Source organism: Ranitomeya imitator, chromosome 1 (assembly GCF_032444005.1).
Source record: "Ranitomeya imitator isolate aRanImi1 chromosome 1, aRanImi1.pri, whole genome shotgun sequence".
Taxonomy (NCBI): domain Eukaryota; kingdom Metazoa; phylum Chordata; class Amphibia; order Anura; family Dendrobatidae; genus Ranitomeya; species Ranitomeya imitator.
Genome location: NC_091282.1, coordinates 881,426,959 through 881,439,419, shown reverse-complemented (window position 1 = coordinate 881,439,419; position 12,461 = coordinate 881,426,959). Strand labels below are relative to the sequence as shown.

Here is a 12,461-nt window from a genome sequence, read left to right as displayed (position 1 = left end):
TTGGAGAGAGAGAGAGAGAGAGATGGCACACCCAGGAGTCAAGACTGGCACACAAGCAGAAAGGCCAATATTAATCTCCCACTGTTTTTTTTTTTTTTTTTTCAGGGAGACTTTAGAAAAAAAAATAATAAAAAAAATATGATTTTATCAGGAAGAATTTAGAAACCAAATAAAATAAAATGATTTTTTCAGGGAGAATTTATAAAACAAATAAAAACAAAAATAGGCGTTCTATGGCCCACTGACTGAGAGATGACGCACACAGGAGTCAGGAGTGGCACACAAACCCAGAGGCCAATATTTTTCTACCAATGATTGATGTAGTTATTTTCTCTGGTAGATTTTAGAACCCAAATCAAGGAAAAAAAATATAGGCTTTCTATGGACCACAATTGGAGAGAGAGAGAGAGAGAGAGAGAGAGAGAGAGAGAGAGAGAGAGAGATGGCACACCCAGGAGTCAAGACTGGCACACAAGCAGAAAGGCCAATATTAATCTCCCACTGTTTTTTTTGGTTGTTTTTTTTTTTTTTTTTTTCAGGGAGACTTTAGAAAAAAAAATAATAAAAAAAATATGATTTTATCAGGAAGAATTTAGAAACCAAATAAAATAAAATGATTTTTTCAGGGAGAATTTATAAAACAAATAAAACCAAAAATAGGCGTTCTATGGCCCACTGACTGAGAGATGACGCACCCAGGAGTCAAGACTGGCACACAAGCAGAAAGGCCAATATTAATCTCCCACTGTTTTTTTTTTTTTTTTTCAGGGAGACTTTAGAAAAAAAAATAATAAAAAAAATATGATTTTATCAGGAAGAATTTAGAAACCAAATAAAATAAAATGATTTTTTCAGGGAGAATTTAGAAAACAAATAAAACCAAAAATAGGCGTTCTATGGCCCACTGACTGAGAGATGACGCACACAGGAGTCAGGAGTGGCACACAAACCCAGAGGCCAATATTTTTCTACCAATGATTGATGTAGTTATTTTCTCTGGTAGATTTTAGAACCCAAATCAAGGAAAAAAAATATAGGCTTTCTATGGACCACAATTGGAGAGAGAGAGAGAGAGAGAGAGAGAGAGAGAGAGAGATGGCACACCCAGGAGTCAAGACTGGCACACAAGCAGAAAGGCCAATATTAATCTCCCACTGTTTTTTTGGTTGTTTTTTTTTTTTTTTTTTCAGGGAGACTTTAGAAATAAAAATAATAAAAAAAATATGATTTTATCAGGAAGAATTTAGAAACCAAATAAAATAAAATGATTTTTTCAGGGAGAATTTAGAAAACAAATAAAACCAAAAATATGCGTTCTATGGCCCACTGACTGAGAGAGAGAGAGAGATGGAACGCTTAGTACTGGCACACAAGCCCAAAGGGCAATATTAATCTCCCTTTTTTTTTCCAGGGAGAATTTCTGAAACCCAAAAAAAAAATAAAATAGGCTTTCTATGGCCCACTATTTGTGAGAGAGATGGGACGCTCAGGACTGGCACAGATGGCACGCTCAGGACTGGCACAGAAGCCCAGAGGCCAATATTAATCTCCCTTTTTTTCTGGGAGAATTTATAAAACCAAAAAAATATTTAAATAGGCTTTCTATGGCCCACTATTTGTGAGAGAGATGGCACGCTCAGGACTGGCACAGATGGCACGCTCACAACTGGCACACAAGCCCAGAGGCCAATATTAATCTCCCTTTTTTCAGGGAGAATTTCTAAAACCCAAAAAAAAAATAAAATAGGCTTTCTATGGCCCACTATTTGTGAGAGAGATGGGACGCTCAGGACTGGCACAGATGGCACGCTCAGGACTGGCACAGAAGCCCAGAGGCCAATATTAATCTCCCTTTTTTTCTGGGAGAATTTATAAAACCAAAAAAATATTTAAATAGGCTTTCTATGGCCCACTATTTGTGAGAGAGATGGCACGCTCAGGACTGGCACAGATGGCACGCTCACAACTGGCACACAAGCCCAGAGGCCAATATTAATCTCCCTTTTTTCAGGGAAAATTGATAAAACAAAAAAAAAAATTAAATAGGCTTTCTATGGCCCACTATTTGTGAGAGAGATGGCACGCTCAGGGCTGGCTGGCACAGATGGCACGCTCAGGACTGGCACACAAGCCCAGAGGCCAATATTAATCTCCCTTTTTTTCTGGGAGAATTTATAAAACCAAAAATATATTTAAATAGGCTTTCTATGGCCCACTATTTGTGAGAGAGATGGCACGCTCAGGACTGGCACAGATGGCACGCTCACAACTGGCACACAAGCCCAGAGGCCAATATTAATCTCCCTTTTTTCAGGGAAAATTGATAAAACAAAAAAAAAAATTAAATAGGCTTTCTATGGCCCACTATTTGTGAGAGAGATGGCACGCTCAGGGCTGGCTGGCACAGATGGCACGCTCAGGACTGGCACACAAGCCCAGAGGCCAATATTAATCTCCCTTTTTTTCTGGGAGAATTTATAAAACCAAAAAAATATTTAAATAGGCTTTCTATGGCCCACTATTTGTGAGAGAGATGGCACGCTCAGGACTGGCACAGATGGCACGCTCACAACTGGCACACAAGCCCAGAGGCCAATATTAATCTCCCTTTTTTCAGGGAAAATTGATAAAACAAAAAAAAAAATTAAATAGGCTTTCTATGGCCCACTATTTGTGAGAGAGATGGCACGCTCAGGGCTGGCACAGATGGCACGCTCAGGACTGGCACACAAGCCCAGAGGCCAATATTAATCTCCCTTTTTTTCAGGGAGAATTTATAAAACCAAAAAAAAAAATAAATAGGCTTTCTATGGCCCACTATTTGTGAGAGAGATGGCACACTCAGGACTGGCACACAAGCCCAAAGGCCAATATTAATCTCCCACTGTATTTTTATCAGGGAGAATTTATACACCCCACAAAAAAAAATACAGAAAAATGAAAAGGCTTTCTATGGCCCACTATGTGAGAGAGATGGCACACACAGGGATGGCACTCTAGCAGAAATGCCAAATTGCCAATCTTAATCTCCCACCAAAAAAAAAAAAAAAAAAAAAACAGGGAATGTCCTACAATTACTATCTCCCTGCCTGCAGTAATCTCAGCCAGGTATGGCAGGCAGCTACTATCTCCCTGCCTGCAGTAATCTCAGCCAGGTATGGCAGGCAGCAATAAGGAGTGGACTGATGCACAAATGAAATAAAAAGTGTGGACAAACAAAAAAGATAGCTGTGCAGAAAGGAAGGAACAAGAGGATTTGTGCTTTGAAAAAAGCAGTTGGTTTGCACAGCGGCGTACACACAGCAATGCAGCTATCAGGGAGCCTTCTAGGGCAGCCCAATGAGCTACAGCGCTGAGGGGAAAAAAAAAAAAAAAAAAACTTCCACTGTCCCTGCACACCGAGGGTGGTGTTGGACAGTGCAAATCGCTGCAGCACAAGCGGTTTTGTGGTTAATGGACCCTGCCTAACGCTATCCCTGCTTCTGACAAAGCGGCAGCAACCTCTCCCTAAGCTCAGATCAGCAGCAGTAAGATGGCGGTCGGCGGGAACGCCTCTTTATAGCCCCTGTGACGTCGCAGACAGCAAGCCAATCACTGCAATGCCCTTCTCTAAGATGGTGGGGACCAGGACCTATGTCATCACGCTGCCCACACTCTGCGTTTACCTTCATTGGCTGAGAAATGGCGCTTTTCGCGTCATTGAAACGCGACTTTGGCGCGAAAGTCGCGTACCGCATGGCCGACCCCGCACAGGGGTCGGATCGGGTTTCATGAAACCCCGACTTAGCCAAAAGTCGGCGACTTTTGAAAATGTTCGACCCGTTTCGCTCAACCCTAGGTACTGGTACTTATTTTTTTCTCATGCTCCTTCATACATTGCACCCATCTTTATCCAATTAATATACTGAAATCCCACTTGTCTGTTTTAGCTGTATGTCTTTGACAGATGGAAGGGCAGGAGCAGTGATACGAAGATTAGTGATGAGCCATTTAGTTGTCACTGCCCTGGTCTAACATCCAGTCCAAACTTGTGTGGCAGCCAACGTCCACTTCCAGCTTCTTCGCTCATTGGCATCCTTGGCCTGGCATCTTTAGTGCCTCTTGAGCTTACTAGACCCCTTGACGTCATGATCGAGATCTAGTCACTAGGCCTTGCAAGATGACATGACATGCATTGTGCCTTGATGTCATGAGGCCGCAGGGCCTAGTAAGTGCCAGGGTGCCCAGGATGCCAGGCCAGGTAAGGAATTCAGCAGCATCAGACAGGACACCATAGCAGTACTGCATAAATGGAATTGCTCAACTATAACAAAGGTCCATCCTCATTTTCTGTAATCCATTTTGTAATCCTTTTCTACTACCAAAGATGGATAATTCAAAGGCAACAGTATAGCTGGCAATGTTATTACACATGGTAATTAGTTACAGATTCCACTCTCTTAAGTTTTTATCAGACATGGTGGTGCTCAGCTCCTTAAAGAACCCTACACAATTTTCTCCAGCAATGCAAAATAAGAACAGGCACTCACCACTAGAAAATCCAGTATTTACTGTTATCCATCATATATGAAGCATTTGTCAGTATCACACTACACGGGAGTGAGACAGAGGGAATGGTGAACCCGAGAGTGGACCCTCTGGGTCGCGACCCCAGAGCCCCCAAGGGCGAGCAAACCTGATGGACGCACCCTCTATACAGGGAGTGTTAGGAGCAGGCCCAAGGAGGATGGAACCGCAACTTTCGGAGCCAAAGGGACTACTGGGTCAAGATGGTTTAGCAGGAGCACTGAGGAAAAGAAGATGACTGGAGGCGGTGAGCTGAAAAAGAAGCACAAATAGTAAGTGACGGCAATACTGGAGAGTATGGAGACAGAGAGGGAAAAATAGAGCCAGGAATGGACGGGACAAGCACGGGAGGGAAGGAGCACTTGGAACTAGCAAGTGAGAAGGCAGGAGAAGGCCTGAGAACGATGCAGAATCAGCTACTAAGCAGAATCGCAGCAGTGAAGATACACAGGCACTTACAGGCGCTCGCTTACCCAGTAAGCGCCAAGCAGAAATACCCGGTGGGCGCTGCCATATTGGAGGCGGGGCCACTGGGTCACAACCTCCCAGAAACCCGAGCGGCAGAAGAGATGGCACATGCGTGGAGCGCCGACGTGCCGGGAGCCAGAGAAGTCGGGCAGAAAAGTACAAGGAGGGACGTCGGGAGCGCGCCGGCCGGACAGGTAAGCATCAGCCGTTGTCAGTGTGATGAGAAACACTTTCTACTCTTGCCTTGCTGGAGAGGATTACAAGCAATGCAAATGTAAAAACAGGTACTCACCACTAGCAAATCCAATATTATATGTTATTCGTATATGAAGAATTTGCCAGCGGTGAGTGCTGCTTTCTTCTATTGCCTTGCTGGAGAGGATTATACAATGGCCAGCTACACGTAGCAGCTATCTCACTGTAGTGATTTTTCAGGGTAAAACTACATAGGCTTCAAATAAAGTGATTTCTACATTGTTTATTAAGCACATTATCTATAAAATACATTTTCTAAAAGTACAGAAACCCTTTAAATAAAACTGTGATTTTCAAATTCTGAAATAGTGATCAGATATTGGCCAAATTCAAAGAAATAAAATCTAAACGTCCACATGTTTGTCCTACGTTTAATATGTTTTGATTGATATTGCAGACCGAAACAGCGGAAGATGCTGAAGAGTGGAAAGGCTTTATTCTGACTGTGTCTCAGGTATACAAGACATAAAATATTACTGGGGAACATATACAGATCAAGTTAAGCTGTTTCTGCAACTTGAGAGCTAAGCTTACAGCGTTGTTTGCTTTAGTATTTCTTTATGTTAATTCTATGGGAGTTATACTGTTTTCATAACCCAGTTTCTGGTGGTTAGGACTAAGAGCCAGTTATTTTAATCTCAGCCATGAAAGGCAGAAATGGAAATGACCCTTTAAATGACCAATAACAAGACTTGCAATAATAACCTATAGCTATATTGCATGTAAAAGTTTGGGCACCCCTGGTCAAAATTATTGTTATTGTGAAGAGTTAAGCAAGTTTAAGATGAAATGTTCTCTTAAAAGCCTAAAATTAAAGATTACACAATTCCTTGGTATTTTAGGTAAAAAAATGTGTGTAATTTTGGCTTGTTCACAATAATTGTTAGGAAAGGCTAGGTGATGCAAATTTCCAAGCTTTATAAAAACTCAACCTTCTCTAAGGCCGGGTTCACATTAGCGTTTCTGTGCGCAGCGTATTATCCGCATACATCCGCATGTGTCATGCGTACATATCTTTTAAGATTCTGGATGCAGGGACATGTTTTTGCACGCGGATGCATATGCATGCGTCATTTCGCTGTGTGCAGTGGTGTCTGGCGAACGCAACATGTTGCATTTTTGAGGCGTCAAATATTGCGCAATCGCCTGCAAGCGGATGTTTGCATAAAAAAACACATTACTGTCTATGGGAACACATTGATACTCAAGGACATGCAAACTTTAGACTGCGCATGTCCAGAAAATGATGTCACTGCCTCCACCATGGGCATAAAAAACGCAAACGCATGCCAAAACGCATTTAAAAACATGCACACGCAGCAGGGTTTTTTCATCATGCACAAGATGATGTGCAGGCGTAAGCATGCTTTTGCACATGCAGATGATATGCTGCGCACAGAAACGCTAATGTGAACCTAGCCTAACCTTGTGCCAATAAACAGCAGCCATGGGTTCTTCTAAGAAGCTGTCTAGCACTCTGATAATGAAAATGGCAGAGGCCCACAAAGCAGGAGAAGGCTGTAAGAAAATTAAAAAAAGTTTGCAAATTGACCTTTCCTCAGTTCGAAATGTAATTAAGAAATGGCAGTGAACAGGAAGAGTGGAGGTCAACATAAGGTCTAAAAGACCAACAATTTCAGTGAGAGCTGCTCGTTTGCTTTCTAGAGATTCAAGTGAGAACCCTTGCTTCACTGCAAAAGACCTTCAGTGTCAGAAGTATGCAAAAGAACATCTAAACAAGCTTGATGCATCTTGAAAAATAGAACTCTTGGTTAAAATAGAACTATGGGGCCACAAGAATCAAAGGGAGAAAAAGGGCACAGAATTTCAGGAAAAGAACATCTCACCAACCATTAAGCATGGAGGTCGATCAATCATGCTTTGGGGTTGTGTTGCAGCAAATGGCACGAGGGACATTTCACGGGTAGAGGGAAGAATGGATTCACTGAAATTTCAACAAATTCTTGATACAAATATAACAACATCTGTAAAAGAAGCTGAAGTTGAAATGAGGATGGCTTCTACACATGGACCACCCAGGAATCTCACAGAACTGGAAGAATTTTTCAAGGAAAAATGGTTGAAAATTCCTTAAACAAGAAATGAAAAACTCTTGCCTGGCTACAAAAAGCATCTACAAGCTGTGATTCTTGCAAGAGGGGGTGCTACTAGGTACTAACCATGCAAGATGCTCAATAGGGTGCTCATACCTTTGCATTGGTCCATTTTCCGTTTTGTAATTTTTAAACTGTAAAAGATGGAAAATATATTGCCTAAAATACAAAGGAAATGTGTCATCTTTAACTTTAGGCCTTTTAGAGATCATTTAATCTTCAACGTGCTTAACTGTTCACAATATCAGTAATTTTGACCAGACGTGCCCAAACTTTGATATGTAGGTGTTGTGCCTCATTAGGTGATGATATGGGCATATTTTACTTTCACCTTATACCTAAATGCCTGGATTTTCCATTGTTCTACAAAATAGGATTTAGATCTTCAAAGCATCACAAGGGCATTGTCCTAAAGAGGTTAAAAACTACAATGGAGAAATAAGTCAGCAGCCAATAAAAGTGCATCAAAGCTATTTAATCAGAATTCTGCTGCAAAATTGTTTTGAAAAGTCACAAAATGTTTGGGCAACCCGGAGTTGCACAAAGATTTTGCGTAATGTTGGCGTTTTCTCCCTGCTCCACCACAGCTGGGGAGTGATGCCATAGTTTGTCTAATTTATGACAAGTTCCTTACTCCAGAAATCTTACTCCAGCCCAAGCTTAATAAATCAGTAGCACCTAACTCTTACATGCCCCCTCATCAAGACCGTCATGAAAATTGCCTGTCTTGACGAATCAGGACACAGAAGTTCTCAGTAAGAGTTAAGGTGGCAGTCATTTTTATGGACTTTATGACTAATTACAATTAGAGAAACAATCAGCTTAAAATACATAGGCACTGACAGAACAAATTCAGCTGCACAGTAAACAGAAAAAATACAGAAATACTTTTAAGTATGTTAAAGGGGTTGTCGACTTTTTTTTAAACTTAATTGCATGCATTTGGGGCCTAAAATTGGTTTTAATTAAAAGTGTTGCACCCTTTGTCTTCTGTAAGTACTAAGTTGCACTGTCCATTGCTGGCTGTAAAATGAGCTAAGTGAGAATCTGTCAGCAAGCTATTTCAGACGGTCTAACAGAATAATTTGTGAATCTTTTATATGTCCTTCTTATAAGCTTCTTTCAGAGACCACATTAAAGCCAAACAGTGCAACATTTTGAATGAAGCCTAACTGCAAAAAGGATTTTTAGCTCCAAAGATGAACAACTCCTTTATTATATTCGGGTTCAGAAGAGCTGCACAATGTTTTAAAATTGTTTCCATATTACAAGTTATTATAGACACCTAAAGGAAGACTGCGTCTCCAAGATGATTTTATTGGACACAAATCAATCATCAAAACTGTATAAATAATACATGCAGTCCAGCAAGTTGCTCTAGTAAATAACATTGTAGATATTGCCTCTGATGTGGCAGTGACATAGGACATGATTAACTTCCCCACTTTGTTTTGATGCTAGTTGCCTTTTAATGCAGTGATTAATTTAAAGTTCAATCAAAAGGGAATCTTGCATAAAGTATAATCCTGCACCATGTGTACTGTCGCAGCCACTGATGTGCTACCCAGTCTGCATATGTTGCTCCTGTGCAATGCCTTATATAAGGGCATATGAAGATCTGGGGTGGTGGGTTTTAATAATCATCTAGGCAGGTTAACGATTCAACTATTTTTTATTCCTTTTGTCCATGGTTTTACAATAACTCTGGGTATATGGGCAAAATATAATGTCCTCAGTCCACAAGATCCCCTCGCAAAACTGCCCCCGTACCAGGCAATACTCACTGTCTCCCAACTTATGGTTTGTCCACAGATTTCATATCTCACGCAAGTATAGTCTCTAGTCACAGTCCACGCTCCTTCAAATGATATGTAACACAATGAAAGCCCATGTGTTCAACAGTAACAGTTCCAGTTGAGAAAGTTCCTGAAATCCAGACAACAGATCCCTCAACAGTAACACGTGTGTCCAGCCAGCTGGCAAATCTCCAAAACTCCATAGGCCATCCATCCATCCAAGTGCTCCAGGGCGTCATCCTTGATCCTCTCCCTTCCACATCACCCTTTCAACTGACTGACTAACCATGTGACTTCTCTTCCTCCCTCCCCCTTAAACATTTGCTTTTAGCTCAAAGAATCAAAGAATTAAGTATATTCCATAAGCCCATCACCTGGAACTGCATTTGAGAACCCCTAAAGTGACGGCTCCTATGGGTCTATAATCCCCATCCACATAATGGGACTATTGGCTGTAAGAACAATGAAATGGCAATGGTGGAGTTCCTTGATTACTAATCTTGGGTTTGGCCTTATGTGTGCGTAAGATCTAGCTTGCATGTCTTCCTCTGCTTACTGTCACTGATTGGAAACATTGGAAAAAGTTGCAATCTGTAGACCTGTGGACTCTGCTCTACATACACTGGTCCAATAATCTTTAGTCCGTGACCAGCACCTCACAGGGCATCTTATAACACACAATATCATGGACCCCAAAACCTCCACACACAGTATCATGGCCACCACTGCCCTCCAAGCATTATTGTGCACCCCAAAGACACCATGTCCACGGAAGGAAGCACCCCACCACACACACACAGTATGATATCCCCACAATCCCCCACACAATAGGTTGACACCAGCCCCCCTTTACATAGCATCATGACCCCCACAGTTCCCCACACACACTGTCATGGCCCTCAAAGCCCCTACATACACACAGTCATGGTCCCAGCAGCTCCTCAAAACTACAACTCATGCCTCAAATAAGAATCTGTCATATAGCTATGTCGACAAAAAAATAATGTGAAATAAACAATTGTCTGCAGAGGAATATGGCCCATGTAAAGGGGTACTTACATGAATACATCACCAGAACCAAGATTTAAGTATTTGAGGAGGATTTTCAAAGTTTGTGCTCCAAAATAATCAGTGTCAACACAAGTTAATTCAAATTGATAGTTTTGAGCAGAGACTTGACATATCTTCTACATAATCTCAAATCTTTAATTTTTGTGGATTTTTAAGTGTGACGCTAAAACCACTTTCAGTGCATGAATGCAGCATCAGAACCACCATCAGTAGATGAATGCAGGGCCAGAACCACCATCAGAACATGAATGCAGCACTGGAACCATCGTCAGTACTTGAATGCAAGGCCAGAACAACTGTCAGTACATGAATGCAGCATCAGAACTACTGTCAGTACATGAATGCAGCACCAGAACCACCGTCATTACATGCATACCGCACCAAGTTTGGTACAGCAATCATTTGTAATCTCAGGTCAACCCCATATATAATTGTATTCCTTGAACCTACAATTACCAGTATGTCCTTAACAATGATAAGAAGATATTGGGAGTCATTGCTAACAGTCATCATCAGACTGTGTTCCATTACCATACAAGAAATACAGTACTGATGATACGCAGTCAGCATCATAAATTAGAATTTGCATCCAAGACTATGGAATATGCCCCTCTCCATAATATCCCTACATTTGGAATTAGAAAGAAGGAAGCAGACATCTCCCAGGGCCCTGGGGAACGCATGCAGGACTGTGCTAAAGTAATGATTACCTCACATAGTTGGACATGGAGTAATTGATTCTCACTCATTTTTTTTACTCACTTTTATATCATATGCCCAACATTATGCTGAGATACAAATACAGTTGGTAGTTGCTACAAATGTTTGACATGTTTTGAATATTTTTAATACTGTGTTTTATAAAGCACTATTTGAAAACGCCATCCTTTCCTACAAACTTCAATATGCAAAAGATTTCCAAATTTGGGATTGGTATTATTCATGGTATTTTATATGTGTTTTGCCGTGGGTGACCTGTTTATTGTTTGACTTTAGCTGTCAGTTCCAACTTCTTTGACTTTATTACCTGGACAAATAATTCAGCTCAAAGAGGTGTTAGAAAAGGAATCCTCAAGGAGAGCATCGGGATCTTTTGAAGACGTCATTACTTCACCGTGCACACTTTCTCCACTCCCAACTTTTCCATCAACCTATGAAGATGTAGAGAATGTTAATAGAATGCCTCCGTAAGTGTATAATAAAATACTGTAATTAATACTTCTAGTAATACTATTATTTAATGTACTGATTGTAAAGTTGAAAGTTAAAGGGCTTGTCTGGTTTTAAATAATCGGAATCTGATTGGTTCAGGTGCCGATTACATTATTGTCATACCAGCCAATGATAGCAATCAGTGAGAAAGTTTGTTGTAGTAACAAACTTTCCAGGTAGATTTGCTTCATATACAATGCTGTCTCTCCTCGGATCTTCTGTCAGTGAGTGATCAGCAGAGAGACAGTGTGACAAACGCTACTCACAACCTTTGCCAGTGAGCGATTTTATCATAGTGTGAAGCACACACCTACACGTAAATCAATTCCCCCTTAACCAGTTAATTCCATCAATTTATTAGTTAGGAAATAGGGTTAACTAGGCTAGGTGTAGTATAAATTGATATATAAATTAGATTATTAATTTATAAATAATTAATTACATTTCATATTTATATTTTTACAATTTATATGAATCAGTTTACTTTTGTAATATATACATAAAATATATACATTTAAATAAATTGATCACAATTGTTTTACCGATTAACCAATTAATTACTGTAGTTATATCAATTATAAATCACAGTTGTGTCAACTAAGACAGTCAAAGAACAACAGAGACACTATATTAATAAAACAGGCAATGGGGTCTGATTAAAACTGGCTTTTGAAGTTTATATGCAAATTTCTCCTTCAACTAAGGGGGCGTTAACAAAGATTATTCACTGGGTGTGTTTTCTTATTCCCCTGTATGATCTTATCCAATCGTAAGAAGACAAGGTCAATACAGGACAAAAGTAAGCAAACGTTCATAGAGAAGGTCAAAATAGACTTTTTGACCCTGACTACTCCTCACTCCTGTCGCTTCCTGTCAGTACAGTCCTGGGAGGGAGGAGAGCGGTAATGTACGAGCAGTGAACATCATAATAGGAGCAGTCTTTTCCACAAAACATGGTCTAGATCTATCCTTAATAGAT

The 12,461-nt window shown here is 40.6% G+C and overlaps 1 protein-coding gene across 3 annotated transcripts in view; it reads left to right on the top strand.

The window, feature by feature from the left end:
* Positions 1-12,461, top strand: part of STAP1 (signal transducing adaptor family member 1) — a 175,324-nt gene that overhangs the window by 117,886 nt on the left and 44,977 nt on the right. For all 3 annotated transcript variants that reach the window (XM_069743119.1, XM_069743117.1, XM_069743118.1), the window contains exons 4-5: positions 5,687-5,743; positions 11,267-11,457. In XM_069743119.1, coding sequence (XP_069599220.1) covers positions 5,687-5,743; positions 11,267-11,457 — 248 coding nt within the window. The remainder of the gene's footprint in view (positions 1-5,686; positions 5,744-11,266; positions 11,458-12,461) is intronic.